This window comes from Sarcophilus harrisii, chromosome 2 (genome assembly GCF_902635505.1).
Source record: "Sarcophilus harrisii chromosome 2, mSarHar1.11, whole genome shotgun sequence".
NCBI lineage: Eukaryota > Metazoa > Chordata > Mammalia > Dasyuromorphia > Dasyuridae > Sarcophilus > Sarcophilus harrisii.
In genome coordinates this window covers 449,020,700-449,044,538 of record NC_045427.1, presented here as the reverse complement: position 1 = coordinate 449,044,538, position 23,839 = coordinate 449,020,700, and the positions used below count along the sequence as shown (strand labels likewise).

General features: G+C 32.7%; 1 protein-coding gene and 1 pseudogene across 2 annotated transcripts in view; both read left to right on the top strand.

The window, feature by feature from the left end:
* Nucleotides 1-23,839, top strand: part of SCAI (suppressor of cancer cell invasion) — a 197,040-nt gene that overhangs the window by 93,024 nt on the left and 80,177 nt on the right. For both annotated transcript variants that reach the window (XM_031954294.1, XM_031954293.1), the window contains one exon: nucleotides 22,462-22,557. In XM_031954294.1, the coding sequence (XP_031810154.1) occupies nucleotides 22,462-22,557 (96 nt within the window). The remainder of the gene's footprint in view (nucleotides 1-22,461; nucleotides 22,558-23,839) is intronic.
* Nucleotides 21,513-21,612, top strand: LOC111718514 (annotated as a pseudogene).

Below are 23,839 nucleotides of genomic sequence, written 5' to 3'. Positions count from 1 at the left end.
ATATCTTATCCACATAACAATCATATAAATCCCTCATCATCACTAATTCAGCAAAATAAAACATCAAGAAAAATCATGAAGTATTATTTCTCATTTCTTTTAGTACCAGCAGTTTTTAATTAAAAATTTTTTTTTGCTTAACAATAATTTTTATTTGTATTTTTTTCCTCAATAGTATCTTATTTTTTCAAATACATGTTAAGATATGTTTTTGTTCATTTGTTTTTTTTTCCTGAGGCAGTTGGGGTTAAATGACTTCCCCAGGGTCACCCAGCTAAATAGAAGGGTTAAGTGTCTGAGATCAGGTTTGAACTCATTCTCCTGACTCAAGGATTGATTCTTCTATCCACTGTGTCTTTTAGCTGCCCACCTCAGCATTCATTTTTACAAGACTGTATGTTCCAAATTTTTCTCCTTTTTTCCCCTAATTCCTCCTTCTCCAATATAGAAAGTGCTTTGATATCGGTTAAATATGTACAATTCTTTTAAACATTTCCATATTTGGCATATTGTACAAGATAAATCATACCGGAAAAGGGGAAAAAACAGAATTAAGAAAATAAACAAAAATGAAAATACTATGCTTGATCCATATTCACTCTCCTATAGTTTTCTCTCTGGATTCAAATGGCATTTCCATTCCAATTCTTTTGAGATTGGCTTGAAACTTTGTATTCCAAATTTTTTCTCCCTCCTTCATCTGCCTCTTTCCCAAGGCAGCAAACAATCTGATGTAGGTTAAAAATGCAATACATGTGCAATCCTTTTAAACATATTTCCATATTTGTGATGTTGTGCAAGAAAAATCATACCAAAAGGAAAAAAATATCAGGAAGAAAAAGCAAACAAACAAAAAAAGATGAAAATACTATTCTTTGATCCATATTCGGTCTACAAAGTTTTATTTCTGCATGTGGATAGCATTTTCCATTCCAAGTCTATTGGAATTGTCTTGGATTACCATTTTCCTGAAAAGAGCCAAATCCATCACAATTACCAGAAATTTTTTAAACTAATGTTAATTAAGTACTTGTGTACAAAGCACTTTTTCAGTGTTAGAATTAAAAGTTTGAATAACAGCTTTGCTTATCTTCATGGAACTTGCAGTCTAGTACATGTACTTTCCTCTTTAAGATTTCTTGAAATAAAAAAAAAAAAAAAAAAGATTTATTGAAATATGTCTCCCAGATAGGATATGAACGATTGAAAGTATCTTTTTCCAAGAGTTTATCATAGCATGGATATGAATCTAAGTTGAATGTAGACACTAGCAGGTGCTACTAAAATCAACTGGGATTTATGTTCCACAAATACAGGAATGGTTTAATATAAGGAAAACTATTAGCATAATTGATTACATCAATAATACTTGCAAATTGAACGGATTGGATATAAATGGATTTTTCAATGGATTATTAATAAAAGGCATTTATCTAAAACCATCAGCAAGCATTATTTGCAAAAGGAGATACATTAGATGCCTTACCAATAACATCAGATATGAAACAAGGATGTTCATTGTCACTAATATTCCGTTTTGTATTCTAAATCAAAGCAGTGACAATAAGAGAAAAGAAAGAAATAAAAGGAATCAGAATGGGAATGAGCTCTTTTCTCTGGTTGATATGCTCTGAATTTTTTTAAATCTTCCCTTCTAAGACCTAGGACATAGCTGTCAAACACACTTCCCTGTGGACTGCATGTGGCCCATAATACTCCGAAGTACAGAAAGAACCAGATTAAAATATAATTGGGAACTATTAAGTTTGATATTACTAATGTAGAGCTTTTCTAACATTCTTTTTTAGTCTACTCTTTTTTTCTTTTTTGGTCTTTGTACTATTCATGGTGGGTATTCTGATTGGATGTTTGAAATGATTTTATTCAATCTTTCACAGAAGTCAGTCAAATGTCATGACATCTTTTTAAAAATGTTAAATTCTATTCTTTAATAAATAAAAACAATTCTGCCTCTTTCCCCCTTCTAATCCCACCTTGAAAAAAAAGTTAAAAACCAGTATGGATAATCTAATGCCATGTCATCTTATAAGGAAAACCTTTGTTAACATATTTTTGAAAGTTCATGTTGTAATGTCGGAGAAACTGAGCAAGATAGAAATTAGAGAGTATTTGATAATTTATTAAATGGAAAGATTTATTGGAACTAAATGGATCCATAATTTGGTCCCAGGCCTGAATGAGACTATCGCCTCCAAGAATCCAGCAAACAATGAGAGTTCTCAATGACATATATACATATTGCTTAGACTCAGGGGGTAGACTGAGGTGAGAGCAGGAACAGGACTCTGACAATCCGGTTCTGACCAAGGTGAGGGGAGGCATGGGGGGAGGAACCCCAGAAATGGGGAGATAGGACAGTATCTGACATTCTGGTAGCTTGGGATGGGGAGAGGCATTCTGATATTCTAAAGCATAAGATCTTTTATCCTTATCAAATATTCTGATAAAGAGGGAGGGGAGGTTTTGCAGGACTGAGAAGCAGGGAAACTGAGCCAGGATTGGGTCAGGATAATTATGGAAACTGGCATAATAATGTGATGTTCATTACCTGTAATTATAAAATTTACAAAACAGAAATATAATTCAGTGAAAATATATGTAAATAGTGTTATCAGTATAAATAATTTTATGTCAATACTCTTCAATGTTAGGGTACACTTATTACTTTCTGTGCTTTTTATGACTACCAAAGTGATGATATAGAAAATTACTTGTAAAATGTTCACTTAAAACTGTTAAAAAAACAAAACAAAACATTTTTTAACTTAAAGTTGGGCAAATAAACAAAGTAACTCATTGTTTTGTCTTTGTGATATGAAAGTGAATTTGATTTTTTTCCTTTCCCCCCTCTTTTTTCTTTTTCTTCATCTTTTTTCCTCTTTTCTTATGATCTGATTTTATCAACTGACTTTTCAAAGAGTCCTAATATATGTCTTATTTTAATAGTGTATATAGAATTAGGATTACTCTGAAACAAAAAGACTAAAAATAAAGCATTTGCCTGTTGGATACTTGTTGGGTTTTGTTAATCAGATTGTGTTAATAGAGTTTATATTAAGAAGTACTCAAAACAGATATTAACGATTAAAAGAAGAAAACATGTGGCATTTTAGGTTTTATTGAGATTAATCCTATATCTCAAAGTTTAAAACCTAAAAGCAATGAATTGTTTTCTTTTATTTTTTTTTTTTTTTTAGCTCAATAATGAGATTTTTAGAATATAATCTTAGTTTAGGCTCTCAAAAGATGCGAAAAATATGTATGCTTTCCTTTAACAAATATCTCTAGCACCTTTCTTGTGAAGTGCATTAAGATGTTAAAAATTAGAAGTCAAATTTTTTTCTCTAAATTTAAGTGTTAACAATAATGAATCATAAATAGACTACTAACTGTAACTCATTTTTCAAAGTAGGTTATGTTTTCCAAAATGAAGACATGAAAACTGTCATTAGTTTCAGCTGTCAAAGTTCTATGAAAACAAATCTTAACTGTTTATTAATAGTTAATAGTCTGATTAGTTTTGAAATTAGTCTAAGCTAGTCATGGTTTACTGAATAGACTATAGGCTTCCACTTTTGGTCCTGTTCTTATTTCTCACCTCTCCTTTCCCCATTTCTGAAAAGTGAGTCATGTCACTTTTTAGAAAAATCTTCCTTAAATATAAATCTAAGCTTGTTGCTGAACTGAAACATTCATTCTCCTTGTGAATCTAATGAGTTGTCTGAGAAAAACTTTTTTCTACAACCAAAAATGTTTATTTTATAATTTGTAGTGTTTAAAATTATCTTCCCAGGACAAGAGGAAGAAAGGATGAATTTATATAATAAATTTATTGAGGACTTCTGGATTACGATCAAGAAGCAGGAACAGAAATTATTTCTGATGCTCACAATTTCTCATATCTATTCAAAATAGTTTTGCTGTGCCACAAATAAAACAGTTTGAGCTCTCTCTGTGCTTTAGGACACCAAGAATCCAAACAAGGTAAAAACTCAATGAACTAACCGCAGAAAAGACCAATATTCCCTAAATCACAATCAGTATTCACTAAGCACCCTCCTACATACTATCTGTAAAGTTTCAATGAAGCTGCACAAATCAATCCTTGAAATTGTAACAAAACTCAATTCTTTACCTAATCCCTTTCTCACAGTGCTGTAGATATCCAGTTTCCCAAAGGTGGAAACAATAATTCCATGGCAGTATTATATATGTACTTTCCTCTTTAAGATTTCTTGAAATAAAAAAAAAAAAAAAAAGATTTATTGAAATATGTCTCCCAGATAGGATATGAACGATTGAAAGTATCTTTTTCCAAGAGTTTATCATAGCATGGATATGAATCTAAGTTGAATGTAGACACTAGCAGGTGCTACTAAAATCAACTGGGATTTATGTTCCACAAATACAGGAATGGTTTAATATAAGGAAAACTATTAGCATAATTGATTACATCAATAATACTTGCAAATTGAACGGATTGGCCCTAGTAGAAGAACAGAAGAAAGATCAGAACATATTTCTTTCTCTACCCTCATCCCCTTTCTTCTAAGTGCCAAAGAGATCCAAATTCCAAAAGGCAGAAAATTGTTAGGCCACAATAATTATATTATACCAGTGTGCTTTTAATAGAACTCAGCTCAACATCCTTCCCTCCTTCCTTCCCCTCCTCTCAGAACTACGAAAATCTAAATTCCAAAAGACAGAAATTTGCTTGGGCTATAATAGTGCAAGCCAGTGCTCTGTGCCATTGGGTCAGAGAACTGAGAAACTGAAAGAACAAAACTTGATGTGTGTTGGGGTGGGGAGTGGGAGGCAGGGAATTGTGTGATACTTGATTATGTCTGAGGGAAAAAGTATCTAACTGGCGTTAATTCTGCCCACTCTGAAAGTCATTTAGGCCAGAAACCTAGGATGGTAAACAATGAATTGCTTGATGTGAGAGGAGGCTGAGATACTTTGAGATTAATACCTAGGAAAATTGTCATTAGAAGAGAGGGAGTCAGAAAGTGAGCAGCAGGAGAAAATACAAGGGGAAAAAAAAAGATTGAAATGACCAAAGAACACAAACAATGTTATCATACAGGGAGCCTCCTGACAGTGGCAGCTGGAGAGCCAACCCAGACCTGCAGAATGGAAATCCTCTTGTGAAGAAGATGATACAAAGAGACTGAGAGTTGTTCTCTGACTTCTCTGAGAGTCCATTGCATTGTCTGACCTCTCTACTTTTCCCTCTGCCTCCAATTTATATCATTCCCAGTCTGCAACACCTGTGTCAGCAAAGGCAGCTGCCCTGCAACTCCTTCACATGCTATGATTCACAGCAGTGGAGGCTCTCAGAGAATTGACTTGTACTTTAACAAAACAGGAAGAAGAAAACTTAAAGACCTGCAGCATAAGCAGATAAACCAACAAGGAATATATGAATAGGAGAAGGACCTGTGGATTTTAGTGTAGGTTATTTTTTTTTCCCCACCCAAAGGCAGTTGGGGATTAAGTGGTTTGTCCAGGGTCACAAGCTGGTAAGTATTAAGTGTCTGAGGTCAGATTTGAACTCAGGTCTGTGGATTTTGTAGCTTACTGTTCTTGAAATGTGAGGATAGTATTTATGGCCTGTACAGCATAAATAATTATCAGGATAGAAAAATTTGAATTTTTGGTGGCAAAAATGGGCAAATTTGAATCTTTGATTACCGAAAAAACCAACAGAGAGAATAACTGAATTAATTGAGAATGCAAATACAATGTGGAAGTTTTGGACAGTGTGGAAGAAGAGATGCAAAAAGGCAATAACATTAAAAGATAGCATTATGTCTGACCAAGCCAAAAGTATTGATGGCTAAACCTGTCCTGAAGCAGATTTTGTAGAGACAACTTAATGATGATAATTCTCTCCACTAAACCCAATCACAATGCAGGAAAAATACCAGAAAACTGCCTAGAACTTCTTAACATAGAACACACAGTGCCAATTGAAAGAATCTAAGGATATCCTCCAGGAGAGAGAAAAAAAACAGATAACTAAACAAAACCAAGAACAACCTAAGCTGCAAACTTATGGCTAAATTTAACAATTTCATTGAGAAATTCTGCTAGGGATTCTGAGAAGAAACTCCAAATATAAAGGAAAAGTAATTTGAATAACACCAAACTATTCTGAATCTACCAGGAAATGGAAGAGGGAATAGAATGAATGATGTATTCCCAAGAGTAATAGAGCTCAGAAAGCAACCGAAGGTGACTAACCCTGCAATTCTAATTTTTTTTTTTTTAATTCATATATTTTTTTTTTACTTAATAGCTTTTTATTTACAGGTTATATGTATGGGTAACTTTACAGCATTAACAATTGCCAAACCTCTTGTTCCAATTTTTCACCTCTTACCCTCACCCTCTCCCCCAGATGGCAGGATGAACAGTGAATGTTAAATACATTTATATATAAATTAGATACACAATAAGTATACATGACCAAACTGTTATTTTGCTGTACAAAAAGAATCAGACTCTGAAATATTGTACAATTAGCTTGTTAAGGAAATCAAAAATGCAGATGGGCATGAATATAGGGATTGGGAATTCAATGTAATGGTTTTTAGTCATCTCCCAGAGTTCTTTCTCTGGGCATAGCTGGTTCGGTTCATTACTGCTCCATTGGAAATGATTTGGTTGATCTCTTTGCTGAGGATGGCCAGTTCTATCAGAACTGGTCATCATATAATATTGTTGTTGAAGTATATAATGATCTCCTGGTCCTGCTCGTTTCACTCAGCATCAGTTCATGTAAGTCTCTCCAGGCCTTTCTGAAATCATCCTGTTGGTCATTTCTTACAGAACAATAATATTCCATAATATTCATATACCACAATTTATTCAGCCATTCTCCAACTTATGGGCATCCACTCAGTTTACAGTTTCTAGCCACTACAAAGAGGGCTGCCACAAACATTCGTGCACATACAGGTCCCTTTCCCTTCTTTATGATCTCTTTGGGATATAAGCACAGTAGTAACACTGCTGGATCAAAGGGTATGCACAGTTTGATAACTTTTTGAGCATAGTTCCAAACTACTCTCCAGAATGGTTGGATTCGTTCACAATTCCACCAACAATGCATCAATGTCCCAGTTTTCCCGCATCCCCTCCAACAATCATCATTATTTTTTCCTGTCATCTTAGCCAATCTGACAGGTGTGTAGTGGTATCTTAGAGTTGTCTTAATTTGCATTTCTCTGATTAATAATGACTTGGAGCATCTTTTCATATGACTAGAAATAGTTTCAATTTCTTCATCTGAGAATTGTCTGGTTATATCCTTTGACCATTTTTCAACTGGAGAATGGCTTGATTTTTTATAAATTAGAGTTAATTCTCTATATATTTTGGAAATGAGGCCTTTATCAGAATCTTTGACTGTGAAAATATTTTCCCAGTTTATTGCTTCCCTTCTTATCTTGTCTGCATTAGTTTTGTTTGTACAAAAACTTTTCAGTTTGGTATAGTCGAAATTTTCTTTTTTGTGATCAGTAATGATCCCTAGTTCTTCTTTGGTCATAAAATCCTTCCCCTTCCACAGGTCTGAGAGGTAAACTATCCTGTGTTCCTCTAATTTATTAATAATTTCATTCTTTATGCCTAGGTCATGAACCCATTTTGACCTTATCTTGGTGTACTGTGTTAAGTGTGGATCAATGCCTAGTTTCTGCCATATTAGCTTCCAATTTTCCCAGCAATTTTTGTCAAAAAACAAGTTCTTATCCCAAAAGCTGGGGTCTTTGGGTTTGTCAAAGACTAGGTTGCTATAGTTGTTGACTGTTTTGTCCCTTGAACATAATCTATTCCACTGATCAACTAATCTATTCCTTAGCTAATACCAAATGGTTTTGGTAACTGCTGCTCTATAATATGATTTTAGATCTGGTACAGCTAAGCCACCTTCATTTTGCAATTCTAATCTTAAGACAAATAAAAAAAACTAATAAAGAAGTATTTGAAACATTCTTAGTAAACAGACCTGAAAAGGGATAATTTGTTTCTCAAACACCCCAAAGATCAGAAGTACAAGAAAAGTAAATAAATGCAAGCAGTGACAATAATAACAGGAAGAAATGACAACAACAGTAATAAAATAATAGAAACTATTAAGAAACTTTATCTTTCTAGCGGTTACCAAAACCATTTGTTATTAACTAAGAAATAGACTAGTTGCTCAGTGGAATAGGTTAAGTTCAAAGGACAAAACAGTCAATAATTTTAATAATCTAGTGTTTGACAAACCCAAAGACCCCAGCTTTTGGGATAAGAACTCACTGTTTGCCAAAAACTGCTGGGAAAATTGGAAATTAGTATGGCAGAAACTAGGCATTGACCCACACTTAACACCATACACCAAGATAAAATCAAGAATGAGATTATAAATAAATTAGAACACCGGATAGTTTACCTTTCAGACCTGTGGAAGAGGAAGGAATTTATGACCAAAAAACTTTTTTCAAAACATTTTTTGATCACAAAATAGAAAATTTTGATTATATCAAATTGAAAAGTTTTTATACAAACAAAACTAATACAGACAAGATTAGAAGGGAAGCAATAAACTGGGAAAACATTTTTACAGTCAAAGGTTCTGATAAAGGCTCATTTCCAAAATATATAGAGAATTGACTATAATTTATAAGAAATCAAGCCATTCTCCAATTGATAAATGGTCAAAGGATATGAACAGGCAATTCTCAGATGAAGAAATTGAAACTATTTCTAGCCATACGAAAAGATGCTCCAAGTCATTATTGATCAGAGAAATGCAAATTAAGACAATTCTGTTTGTCTAGATTTTCACTTGAGTTGAAATAGTGTACAATTAACCTGTGAAGGAAATCAAAAATGCAGGTGGACAAAAATAGAGGGATTGGAAATTCTATGTAGTTGTTCATAGATATCTCCCAGAATTCTTTCGCTGGGTTTAGCTGATTCAATTCATTACTGCTCTAGTGGAACTGATTTGGTTCATGTCATTGTTGAAGAGGGTCACGTCTATCAGAATTGATCATCATATAGTATTGTTATTGAAATACATAATGATCTCCTGTCTTGCTCATTTCACTCAGCATCAGTTTATGTAAGTCATTCCAGGCCTTTCTGAAATCATCCTCCTGATCATTTCTTACAAAGCAATAATATTACATAATATTCATATACCAAAATTTATTCCGCCATTTGCCAATTGATGGACATCCACTCAGTTTCCAGTTTCTGGCCACTACAAAGAGGGCTGCCACAAGTGGTTATTGTTTTTTATTGTGAGTTCTTTGTAATCATGTTCATCAGTGGCTAAATCTTTCATAATTGATAATTATTACAGTATTGCTGTTAATGTATACAATGATCCACTGGTTCTATGCACTTCATTCAGTTCATATATGATCATTTTTTTAAGTTTATTTTTTTACTTTTAATGGTATTTTATTTTTCCAAATATAAGCAAAGATAGTTTTCAAAATTTACCTTTGCAAAATCTTGTGTTCCAGATTTTTCCCCCAAGACAGCAAGCAGTCTGATATAGATTAAACATGTTCAGTTCCTCTAAAAATATTTACATATTCATCATGCTAAGGAAGAAAAATCAGATCAACAGGGGAAAAAATGCCAAAAAGGAAAGACACCAAAAAAGCGAAAATATTGTGTTTTAATCCACATTCAGTCTCCATAATTCTCGTCATTTTGCATCACAAGTCTATTGGAATTGCTTTGAATCACTTCATTGTTGAAAAGAGTTCAGTCCATCACAGTTGATCACATAATCTTGTCATTGTGTACAATATTCTCTGGCTTCTGCTCATTGAACTCGGCATCAGTTCTTGTCTTTTTCAGAATGCAGCCTGCTCATTTCTTACAGAACAATAATATTCCATTCCCTTCAAATATCACAACTTATTCAGCTTTTCTGATGGCTCTGGATATCCATTCAACTTCCAATTCTTTGCCACTACAGAAAGAACTGCTACAAACATTTTTGCACATGTGGGTTCTTTTCCCTCTTTTATGATTTTTTTGGGATACTACTGAATTAGGGGTGTCTGTGTGTGTGTAGTTTCATGGTCCTTTGGCCATAGTTCCAAATAGTTCTCCAGAATGGTTGGATCAGTTCATAACTCCACCAGCAATGTATTAGTGTCCCAGTTTTCCCACGTCCCTTTCAACATTCATCATCATCTTTTCCTATCATCTTAGCCTATTTGAGAAGGGTGAAGTGGGATGTCAGAGTTGTGTTAATTTGAATTTCTCTAATCAACAGTGATTTAGAGAATTTTTTCATATGACTAGAAATAGCTTTATTTTCTTTGTCTGAAAATTATCTGTCATATCCTTTGACCATTTATCAATTAAAGAATGGCTTTAATTCCTATAAATTTGAGTTAATTCTCTATATATTTTAGAAATGAGGCTTTTATCAGAAACACTGGCTTTGATTTTTTTTTTCTTAGCTTTCTTGGTTTCCTCTAATTTAATTTAATTGATTTAACATATTCCCCAATTACAATCAAAACTTTTTTTTTACATTTATTTTTAAGATTTTTGCATTTTAGGTTCCCCCTTACCCCCACCCACAATTAAGAAATTACATGTAAACTTATGCAAAAATTTCCTTAAAAGTCAAGTTGTGAAAGAAAACAAAGGTCTCCCACCCTAATGAAAATAACCTCTCAAAAAATTTTAACTTAAAAAGAAAGAGAGAGAGAGAGAGAACAGGACGCTTCAGTCTGTATCAGACAATATCAGTTCCTTCTTTGGATATGGATAGGATTTCAGAGTAGTCATGGATGATTGTAGTAATGAGAATAGGAAAGTCATTTACAGTTGCTTCCCTTATAATTTTGGCTACATTGGTTTTGTTTGTGCAAAAAAAAAATTAATTTAATGTAATCAGAATTATCAATTTTGCATTTCATAATGTTCTCTAGTTCTTCTTTGGCCATACATTTCTCCCATCTCCACAGACCTGAGAGGCAGACTATTGCTTGTTCTCCTAATTTGCTTATAGTGTCACACTTTATGTTTAAGTTACCTCTCATCATTTGTTATAGCACAATCAATATCACTTGTTAAATTGATGAATATCCCCTCAATTTCCATTTTTTTGCCACAACAAGAACTGCTATAAATATTTTTGTATATATAGATCCCTTTCTTTTTCTCTGCTCTCTTTCAGATTTAGATCTGGTTGTGATTTCAAAGGGTCTGTACAATTTTATAGCCCTTTGGGCATAGTTCCAGATTATTCTCTAGAATGATTAGATGAATTCAGTACTCTTCCAGCAGTGCATTAAGGACCCTGTTTTTTCATATTTCCTCCAGCATTTGTCATTTTTCCTTTTTTGTCATGGTACCCAATCTTATAGATGTGGGGTGTTGAAAGTTTAATTTACATTTCTCTAATCACTAGTGATTAAGAACATTTTTTAATATGACTAGAGCTTTGATTTCTTTTTCTGAAAACTGCCTTTTCATAACCTTTAACCATTTATCAGTTGGGAAAGTATGAGTACTTTTATTTGGATTATTCCTGGATAAATGAGAACATGTTACATTTGACAGAATTTGTACTTAGCTGGTATACCTTTAAAAAGTTTCTATCTATCCCATGCCATGAAGAAGCAATAGAATATGATATTGGAGAAATAATCATAATGATGATGATAGTTCACATTATGTAGTAGTTGACATTTTGAGATACTTTCCTGAAAATTACCCTAGAGATAAGTGTAAAATCTCAGAAATTATTTTATGTCTTCCCATATTCCTACTAATGTATACTTGAACTATTTCACCTGTGGGCCTTAACCTTTAAAAGGAAGTAGGAAAAAAACATAAGAGCTTAAAGTGGGTCTTCACCATAGGTTGCTGACTCTATCGCAGCCTTAAATTCTTGCCCCAAAGGGTTGGTGGTGGTAGTAGTAGTACTATTAATCAGAAGGATTGGAGGGGTATTTGTTATATGAGATAGAAATTGCAACATTCTTTTTTGAGTGAGGATGAGTTCTTTATGCTTCAACATTTTTTTTTTTAATTGTTGGGCTAAATAAAGCTTGCCTCTATATATCTTTAGCATAAGTGTTTTCGTGGAAGCCCAGAGCCCTTTTTGTTATATACATAGTTTGGAAAAATCTAAATTTTGAAGTGCCCTGAGGGAAAATGTATGTTGGAGAACAAGCTAAAGAATGTAATTATTGAGAAGCTGATTATAACTTTTACCACACTACTTCCTGCATATAAATCATGAATGGCAATATGCTATATAGCCTATTTATGACTAGCATACATCTGTCCATTTCACTTTGGATCATCATGTTCCCTAAGAAGTAGAATTTTTCAACAATGCTGAATAATCCTCTGAACATTTTATTATTTTTTACTCGTAAAAATCCTCCTCTTTCTCATTCTCTTTTCTGTCTCATGTGCTAATTATAACAGTGACTCTCCCTCTAGTGATCATAAGGAAATATAACTTTAATAGATTGTAAGGTTTTTTTTTAACCAGCTTTCATCATCTTAAATCCTAAAGAAATTAATCAGATTTCAAAAAACAAGGATGAAAGAAAGATAGAAAAGATCTATGATATAGTAGGAGTAAATGTATATAAAGGCTATAAATAAATCAACTTAGTGCAAGGATTTGCACAAAAGACTTGGGATGAAATCCTTGAAATGCTACTTAGTAAAAGTGAACCTGAATAAATAAATTAATTTCTTTGAATCTCATATTCATTACTTTTAAAATAGGGATAATAATCATTACTATCTATTTAACAGGGCTATTTAATCAACCATTCATTAGTGGATAAAGAGGTAGTGATTTTAGAATAAAGAATTGAGTTCAAGTACTATCTCTGAGACTACATCTGAATATGTGACTTTAGACCTACCTCACTTATATGGATGGTTATTTTTCATACTATCTTCAACTTTCATTCTCTCTTTCTCTTTCTTAATTTTTTATTAAATGCCTTTCATGTGGTACATCTTGATATTATAAAGACAAAATTGAGGAAGTATCCTGCCTTCAAAGGAGCTTGCTTTCTTTTAGGTGGAAGGGAAGAGATACATATACACAGATGAGTAAATGGAATATATATACAAAATAAAATACAAAATGATTTTGGCTGAATGGAAAGAGATTAACAACTGAGGGAATTAGGTGTGACACTTATCTGAAACTTGAAGGGAACTGTGTGTTCTAAGAGCCTAGATGGGGCATCTAGGCCAGCCCAAGGAAGGGCACAGGAACAGGAGATAGTGTTTTGTAAACCTCACAAAATTAGTCTGGCCAGATTGTAAAGTCCTTGGAATGGGGTGACATTGAATCAGTCTCAAAAGATGAGTAGGATCTAGATTGTGAAGGGTATTAAATGTAAAAAATAAATTTATAGTTGTCTTTTAAGCAGTAGGGAGCCAGAGCAGCATTTTGAATAGAAGAATAACATTTTTGTGCTCTGTGCTTTCATGATATTAGTTGTGGAAAAAGGATTGTAGAAAAAGAGAGAATGGAGGTTGAGAAAGTAATTAGGAAACTATTACTGTTACCAATAGGAGAGCAATGAAGATTTTACTTAGGATTGTTGTGGTGGGAATGATACAAAAAGGCAAAACTAACAAGATGAGGCAACTGAATGAATATGGGAGGGAGAGATTAGTAAGGATGAAGGGTTGAGAATGATGCCTAAGTTATGAAGCTGGATAACTGGGAAGCTGATGGTGCTAGGAAGGAGAGGGTCTGGCAGAAAGAAAATAAGTTCATTTTGTATACTTCTATGGTTCCACAACATGCTGAAGTTCCAACAGGTCACTAAAACTGCCAAACAATTTCTGAAGAGAGTTGAGGACTGGATATATCTGGGAATCATCTGCTTCGAGATGCTATCTGAATTGGTGAGATTACTGAAACAGAATACATACAGAGAAGGGAATCCATGGCGGAGCTTTGGGGTGGGTGTATACCTAGGGGAAAGAAAATGGATAATGATCCTTTCAAAGAGATTGAGAAATGTTGGTCAGAAAAATAGGTAAAGAATAGAGAGCAATGTCACAAAAAAAACAGGAATTAGTGAGTATACAGTCATTTCACAATCATAGTTTCCCTAGCACTGTACCTTCTTTTTAACAAAAAGAAACATTTAAATAAAAATTATTAGTACAGTGACCATATTTATTAATATTTGCTGCATTCTTTTCTTGCAGTCCCACATCTTTTAGCAGAGAAGAAAAAAGGTTTGTTTCATTACTAATTGTGCAGGATCATAAATGGTCCATATAACTACTCAGATTTTCACTCCCTTTTTTGTATCTTTTTCATTTAAATTACTATAGTCTTTTTGTATATTGTTCTCCTTAGCCTACTGGCTCCATTCTGTATCTGTTTTTTTTTCTGCACAATTTTTGGAATTATCATATGCATCATGTTTTACTGCACAGGATAGTCCATCATATTTATATACCATACTTTATTCACTCTTTTCTTAGTAAGCAAGTACTTGGTTTTCAGTTCTTTGCCATCATAAAAAAAAAAATGCTACAAATATTTTGTTACAAAAGAGAACTTTTCTTTCTTTAATTTCTTTGGGGGGAATATATTTACTAGTGGGATCACTGTGGAACAAAGTTTATTAACAAAGTAATAATTCTTTAAATAATTTCATGAATCTTGTCATAATTATTTCCAAATTATCTTTTTTATTTTGAACTTCACAACTCAACAAATATGTACATTTCAACTTATAAAGAACAGAAAGTTACATATGAAAATATAACAAAATTTAACAAAATAGTAACAAAATTACCATGCTTATCTGTATCCCCTTAAAAATTTTTCTTTCTTCCCTTCTGAGTATTAAAAACAAAAAAACTTTTTTTAAGTATTGGTAACTTAAGAGTGAGCAGTGTTTTATTTGTATTGAATATATTGCATATATATATATATATATATATATATATGTCCATCTTTTTTCTTATGTTCTGATAAGCCATAGGACAAATGATAAAAAAAGTGAACATTTTTCTGCTGATGTTTTAACACCTTCGAAATGTAGTCATTATAATGTTTATGATTCTGTGTAAGCTGGAGAGAGACCGATAAAGACATTCTTTCTCCATTTGCAAAAATTTATGGAATGACAAACTGCATTTGTGACTATATTTAATATATAATTTCCAAATTGTGATGTCGGTGTAGTTTTAATGAACTATATTGAAAAATAATAGGGTTTGATAACTCAGCTCTTTGAAGCATTAAAAGTGAAGATTTTGTAATGTTTCAAATAGCACCCAAACCCGTCTTATTCATTCCCTTCCTTGAAAATTTTTTTTGTTTTTATTGTAAAGGAAGAAGGTGTTTTTCACCAGCTAGAGAATGCTTAGTCCTGAACTGAACTGAAGGCAACTAAACATTTTGTTTCCAGTAATTCTAAAAGCAAAGTAGAAAAGCAGCTTTGTATTTGAAACTTTTAGATCTTCATCTGGAGTTTGAGAAAGTCTTAGTTCAAGTATTAGATTGCTCTCCAATTTTAATGTAAGAGACTTGTTTACTAAAAGGCAAATAATTTAGAAAAATGTACTAAACTTTTTGAAAGCAGATATTTATGATCTTTTCTGAATGATTTGGTAGAATTTAATTGATTAAGCAAATTAGAAGCAAGAATAGTTAAAGGAAATTAAAATAGACAAGACATTTGCAGACTCTTAAATAAGAAAAAAAAAATTGGAATCATTTTACTTGGCAAAATGAGGAACTGCCATAACCTTTCAAGTTTCCATTTTGATTAGGGAAAAGAGAAAATTTTGTAAAGAGTTGTTGTAAGTTAAAATTAGTTTTGAGATTTCTTATGGTTTCTAAGCTTCATTTCACAAATTTTGATCTTTTTACTGATGGGGACGGGTACTTTGAATCATGTAGTAGTGTTTAGAATTGAGCAGTATAGAATGTGGACTCATATTGGGTTTGAGAAATTAATTGAAAAAAATTTTAATCACAGCATGTTTGATCAGTGTTGTGAAGAATAACTGCTAGCTCCGCCTTTGTAACCATAATAATACACTGCTTTATTTTATTCAAATGTAAAATGGGGATGATAATAGCATTTACCTCCCAGGATTGTATTGAGGATCAAAAGAGATATTTGTGTTAAAAAAAAAAAAAACGTAGGGTCGTTAGATGGCACAATAGATAGAGCCCTATCCCTGAAATCAGGAGTATCTGAGTTCAGATGCAGCCTTAGACAGTTGACACTTTTTAGCTATGTGATCCTGGGCAAGTCACTTAATCCCAACTACCTTGCAAAAATAAAAATAAAAAAGTGCTTAGCACAGTGCTTATACTCTTTCCCTTCTTTTTGCATCATTACCATTACCATTACTCAAGTTTTCTGTCCCATGTAACACATAAATATAGGAAAGCAAAATAAACACATTTGTGATGTATAAAAAATTTGAAAGATATAGTTTGGTGATGAATAATAATCATGCTAGGAGATAATTAATAAAAGATGTCTGTCAGTGGTACTTTTGAATGCCAAAGACTGCTTATGGAATCTAATACTTAAATGCCCCTGGAATAGTAGATATTACTGAGAGTGACAGTCAACTCAATTAGTTAATGAGAAGAATGAATTTTATGAGAGGTGGCCATATTTTAATGAGGGGCTGATGGATATGACTCTGGTCTTATTCTCACTTCCAGATTACTTACAAATTCAGGCAATCTCGACAAGGGATCTATAATGGGTCAGAAATCACTTTATATTAAATTCTTAGTATGATTTTCTCCTTTTCCTCCTATTATTTAATATTTTATTTTTCCCCAGTTGCATGTAAAACAATTTTTAACATTTGTTTTTAAAGGTTTTTGTTTCAGATCCTTTTCCTTCCTCTCTCCCCATTTAGAAGGTGTATGTGAAGTCATGTAAAACATTCCATAAAAGTCATGTTGTGAAAGAAAATATACATTTTCCCCCTCACTCCTAAAAACTCTCAAGAAAAATTAAATTTAAAAAAAAGTATATTCAATTCAATCTGTATTCAGAAACAATCAGTTCTTTTGCTAGGTATGGATAGCATTTTTCATCCTTAGTCCTTCAAAGTTGTCTTGGATCATTGTATTGCTGAGAATAGCCAAGTCATTCTTACCTGATCATCTTAGAGTATTACTATTATTTTGTACACAGTACATTTCACTTTGCATGAGCTCATTGAAGACTTTGTAGGTTTTTCTGAAAGCATCCTGTTCATTATTTCTTTTTCTTTTTTTGATTAAAGCTGTTTATTTTCAAAACACATGCATAGATAATTCTTAGAATTCACTTTTACAATACCTTGTGTTCCAAATTTTTTTTCTTTCCTTTTTCCTCACCCCCCACCCCTACATAGTGAGTAATCCAATATGTTAAATATGTGCAATTCTTCTATACATATTCCTATAATTATCATGGTGCACAAGAGGAATCAGATCAAAAAGGGAAAAATGAAAACATAAAATGCAAGCAAACAACAATAAAAGAGGTGAAAATACTACATTGTAATTCATACTTAGTTCCCACAGTTTTTTCTCTGGCTATAGATGATGCTCTCTGTAACAAAACTATTGAAACTGGCCTGTATCATCTCATTGTTGAAAAGAGCCACGTCCATCAGAATTGATCATCATATAATCTTGTTGTTGCTGTGTATAATGATGTCCTGGTTCTGCTCACTTCACTTAGCATCAGTTCATGTAAGTCTCTCCAGTCCTCTCTGAAATTATCTTGCTGATCATTCCTTATAGAACGGTAATATTCCAAAGCATTCATATACCATAACTTATTCAGCCATCCTCCAACTGATGGGTGTCCACTCAGTTTCCAGTTTCTAGCCACTACAAAGAGGGCTGCCACAAACATTTTTGCACATATGGATCCCTTTTCCTCCTTTGAGATCTCTTTGCGATATAACTCCGGTAATAACATTGTTGAATCAAAGGGTATGCACAGTTTGATAAATTGCTCTTCAGAATGGTTGGATCAGCTTACAGCTTCAACAGCAATGTATTAGTATTCCAGTTTTCCCACATCCCTTCCAACATTCATCATTATCTTTTTCTGTGATCTTAGTCAATCTGAAAGATGTGTAGTGGTACCTCAGAGTTGTCTTAATTTTCATTTCTTTGATCAATAATGATTTAGAGCACCTTTTCACATGACTATAGATGGTTTCAATTTCTTCATCTGAAAATTGTCTGTTCAGATCCTTTGACTATCAATTGGATAATGGCTTGAATTGTTAAAAATTTGAGTCTATAAATTTAGAAATTAGGCTTTTATCATAACCCTTGGGTGTAAAAATTTTTTCCCACTTTATTGCTTCCCTTTTAATCTTGCTGTTCATTATTTCTTACCACACAATAGTATTTAATCATAATCATATGCCACAATTTAGTTAGCCATTTCTCTGTTGATGGGCTTCCCTTCAATTTCTAATTTTTTGCCCCGAATAAAAAGCTGTTACTAGCATATTTTTTTTACTTGTATGTCTTTTTTTTTCCCCCTTTTGGGATACATGCCTAGTAGTGTGATATTGTTAGGTTAACGGGAATACATATTTGTATTGTGGATTTGCATGTGAATTCTACCAAACATTTAAAGAACAATTAACTCCAATGCTGTATAAACTATTTGAAAAAATAGAGGTTAAAGGAGTCCTACCAAATTCCTTTTATGACACAGACATGGTACTGATACGTAAATCAGATTGAAAACAGAGAAAGAAAATTGTTTACCAATCTCCCTAATGAATATTGATGCTAAAATCTTAAATAAAATATTAGTAAAAAGGTTACAGAAAATCATTCCCAGGATAATACACTATGACCAAGCAGGATTTATACAAGGAATGCAGGGCTGGTTCAATATTAGGAAAACTATTAGCATAGTTGACTATATCAATAACCAAACTAACAAAAACCATATGATCATCTCAATAGATGCAGAAAAGGCATTTGGTAAAATCCAACACCCATTCCTATTAAAAACACTAGTGAGTATAGAAATAAATGGATTTTTCCTTAAAATAGTCCGTAGCATCTATTTAAAACCATCAGCAAACATCATATGTAATAGGGATAAACAGGAACAATTCCCATTAAGATCAGGGGTGAAACAAGGTTGCCCACTATCACCATTATTATTCAATATTGTATTAGAAATACTAGCCTTGGCAATAAGAGAAGAAAAAGAGATAAAAGGAATTAGACTAGGTAATGAGGAAAACCAAATTATCACTCTCTGCAGATGATATGATGGTATACTTAGAGAACCCCAGAGAATAAACTAAAAAGTTATTAGGAATAATCCACAACTTTAGCAAAGTTGTAGGATACAAAATAAATCCATATAAATCATCAGCATTCTTATATATCACTAACAAAATCCAACAGCAAGACATACAAAGAGAGATTCCATTTAAAATAACTGTTGATAATATAAAATATTTCGGAATTTATCTGCCAAGGGAAAGTCAGGAATTATATGAGCAAAATTACAAAACACTTTCCACACAAATAAAGTCAGATCTAAGCAACTGGAAAAATATCAAGTGCTCCTGGATAGGTCCAGCGAATATAATAAAGAAAACAGTGCTCCCTAAATTAATCTATTTATTTAGTGCTATACCAATCAACTTCCCAAGAAACTATTTTAATGACCTCAAAAAAATGACAGCAAAATTCATCTGGAAGAACAAAAGGCCAAGAATTTCAAAGGAATTTATGAAGACAAAAGTAAATGAAGGCAGATTCACTGTATCAGATCTAAAACTATATTATAAAGCAGTGGTTATGAAAACCATTTGCTACTGGCTAAGAAATAGAGCAGTTGATCAGTGGAATAGGTTAGGTTCATAAAACAAAATAAGCAATGATTATAACAATCTAGTATTTGACAAATCCAAAGGCCCCACCTTTTGGGATAAGAATTCACTTTTTGACAAAAACTTCTAGGAAAATTGGAAATTAGTGTGGCAAAAAGTAGGCATAGACCTATACCTAACACCTTATACCAAGATAAGGTCAAAATTGGTTTATGATCTAGACATAAAGAATGATACTATAAACAAACTAGAAGTACATAGTATAGTTTACCTTTCAGATTTGTTGAGGAGGATGGAATTTGTGACTAAAGAACTAGAAATCATTATTGATCATAAAATAGATAATTTTGATTCTATTAAGTTAAAAAGTTTTTGTACAAACAAAACTAATGCAGACAAGATTAGAAGGGAAGCAATAAACTGGGAAAACATTTTTACATTCAGAGGATCTGATAAAGGTATCATTTCTAAAATATATAGTGAATTGACTCAAATTTATAATGTTCAAGCCATTCTCAAATTAATAAATGGTCAGAGGATATGAACAGACAATTTTCAGATGACGAAATTGAAACTATTTGTAGCCACATGAAAAGGTGCTCTAAATCACTGTTGATCAGAGAAATGCAAATTAACATAACTCTGAGATACTACTATACACCTGTCAGATTGGCTAAGGTAATTACGAATGTTAGAGATGATGTGGGAAAACTGGGACACTGATACATTGTTTGTGGAGCTGTGAACAACCATTCTGGAGAGCAGTTTGGAACTACGCTCAAAAAATTATCAAACTGTGTATACCCTTTGATCCACAGTGTTTCTACTGAGCTTAATTCCCAAAGAGATCTTAAAGGAGGGAAAGGGACCCACATGTGCAAAAATGTTTGTGGCAGCCCTTTTTGTAGTTGGCTAGAAACTGGAAACTGAGTGGATGCTCATCAGTTGGAGAATGGCTGAATAAGTTATGGTATATGAATGTAATAGAATATTATTATTCTATAAGAAATGATTAGCAGGAGGATTTCAGAGAGGCCTAGAAAGACTTACATGAATTGATGCTAAGTGAAATGAGCAGATCCAAGAGATCATTGTATATAGCAGCAACAAGACTATATGATGATCAATTCTGACAGATGTGGCTCTCTTTAACATTGCAATGATTCAAATCATTACAGTGATGAAGAGAGCCATCTACACTAGAGAGAGAACCGTGGGAATAGAGTGTAGAACACACCATAGTAAGTATTCTTACTCTCTCTGTTGTTATTTGTTTGTATTTTGTTTTCTTTTTTAGTTTTTCCTTTTTCTTCCTTCTTGATCTGATTTTTCTCGTGCAACAAGATAACTGTATAAATATGTACACATATATTGGATCTTATGTGTATTTCAACATATTTGACATGTATTGGATTACCTGACAGCTAAGGGAAAGGTTGGGTGAAGGAGGGAAAAATTTGGAACAAAAGGTAAGTGTTGGAAAAATTACCCATACATATGCTTTGTAAATAAAAAGCTTTCATTTTTAAAAAAAGATTCAAATATAAAGGGGGAAAAAGAATTCATTAAAACTAACAAGAAGAATGAAAAGAACTTGTTAATGTTCACTTTAGCAGTGCCTAGATTAAATTAAAATGACATAGAGAAAATTTGCATGACTTCTGGACAAGAATGACATGCAAATTTGTGAAGTTCCAAATTTAAAAAAAAAACAATTTGTTGAATGAAGGTTATGGATTTCATCTATATTATACAATAATAAATAGCCCACAGTTGATAGACTTTTTATTGTTCATAAAAACCCTTTGAATCATAAATAGTATATAGGTTTCCTTGTTATATATTAATATAGTAGATGATTTTAGACTTGGGAGTTGGGAAGACCTAAGTTCAAATCCTAATCAGGTACCTGGCAGCTGCATGACCCTGACAAGGTCACTTAACCTGTCCTAAACTCATCTGGAAAATAGAGCAATTATATTTCTCTCAGAATCAGATTAGAAAATGTGTGAAAAGGACTTTGCAAGCCTTAAAATGCTATATATTATCTATTATTTTTTATTAAATAATAGTCCATGGCTACACAAATAGTGTCACTACTTGTGTGACAGACTTCCTTGACTGTAAATTAAGTGATTTTCTGTACTATGTTGGTTTTCTTTATGTACAACATGTATTTTTTTTTTTTTTTTGCAAGATAATTAGGGTTAATTGATTTGTTCGAGTTCACAGTTAGTAAATGTCAAATCTCTGAGGCCAAATTCGAGTTCAGGTTCTCCTGAATTCAGGGTCAATGCTCCCTCCATTCACTGTATAATCTAGCTGCCCTTATGGACAATATTCATGTCTTCAGAAAAATCATATTCCTGTGTAAAGAAAAACAAACAAAATGATCAAATTATAGTCAATTAGTAGGTGACTTTATCACATCGTTATTTCTTTCATATGTCATACTTTTTCTATAGGTTCTCATTGAAAGTATTTCTGAATTGTCTAAAGTGTAAAAATTCATGTTATTTCAAAATATTTAACTTGATGCAATTTATGTTTCAGAGATTTGCCACAGTATGGACAAAAGCAGTGGCAATCTTATTTTGGGCGAACTTTTGATGTCTATACAAAACTCTGGAAATTCCAACAGCAGCATCGGTAAGAAAATGTTATATTTTCTGTCCAGAGAATATTACTGCAAACTATATAGGTTTTGTAGAGACTGCTATTGCTATTTTCTAGTGGTAATTTAGTCTTCATAAATTACTCTGGCTATAAAAATCACCACCTGTTCATCAGCCTTCAGGGGCTGAACCCCCTTTAGTTAGTTAAGATAGTCCAAGACAATTAATACATTATCTATTGGCTGAGAGGAAGTAGTACTGGAAGTCCTTTTAGCTGACCAAGATCTACTAGCTCTACTATTGGAGTTTTCAAGAACCTGGTTGACTTCCACACTCTGATGATATAATGAATATGTTTTAAAGTATTAATGGCTGAGTGAATGAGTGAATGAAATGAAAAAAATATATTAAATGCTTACTATAATAAGCTCTGAGAATTAAAAAAAAAAGTTTTTAATTTAATCTTTTTTCTTAAGTTCCTTAAATTCTAAAAAACGAAGACATATGTAGGAAAGAGATGAGTAAGCAAGGGATTTTTTTTTGGTTTTTGTTTTTCCTTAAAAAGTGAAATGGGGTATGCATTGGGGAAGGATCAGGGAGATAATAAGAGTGCTGGATGGAATGTGATGAATGAGATAGGTAGATGGACTGGAGTATGATCTAACATCCAGGGGTAGCCAGCGTATTATATTGTACACCTTTAGTCAGAAGTCATTGGATTGGGCCCTTGAACGGGAATTCCAAAGATGAGTGGATTAATTTCTTCATGAACTGGTGCATAAATTTAGGAAGACCTGAATATAGAGGTCTAAGTGTCAAATCTGGTGTGGGAAGAACAGGTCATTGATGACAGATGGTAAGAAGGTCCAAGTGAATGTTATTCTGCTTTTATTCACAATTGTGACCCTCATTATTCTAGTGACTAGAGACATCATATTTCATTGTCCTGCCTCAGTTTTTTTTTTTTAATTGACCAAATGATAATGGTTTGTATCTGAATTTTTATGTTAGAATGGGAAGAAGGAAACTGTAAAAATTAGTATTTGAAAATGTAGCATATTTATTTGACCTTTACAAAAATGTTTCTTACATTTGTAATAGTCCAGAAGGAACACTCTGATAAATAAATCATATTTCAAAATTTTTAAATAGGTTTCCTTATTACTGACAGAATGATAAATTCGTAGTATTTGTAAGTTGGAATGTATTTTTGAGAACATCTAATCCAACCCTAATAAATACTTTATAAATAACTTTGTCAAGGTCACATAGTGGCAATCTTGAACTTAGAATTTTATATCAAATATGATCTTATT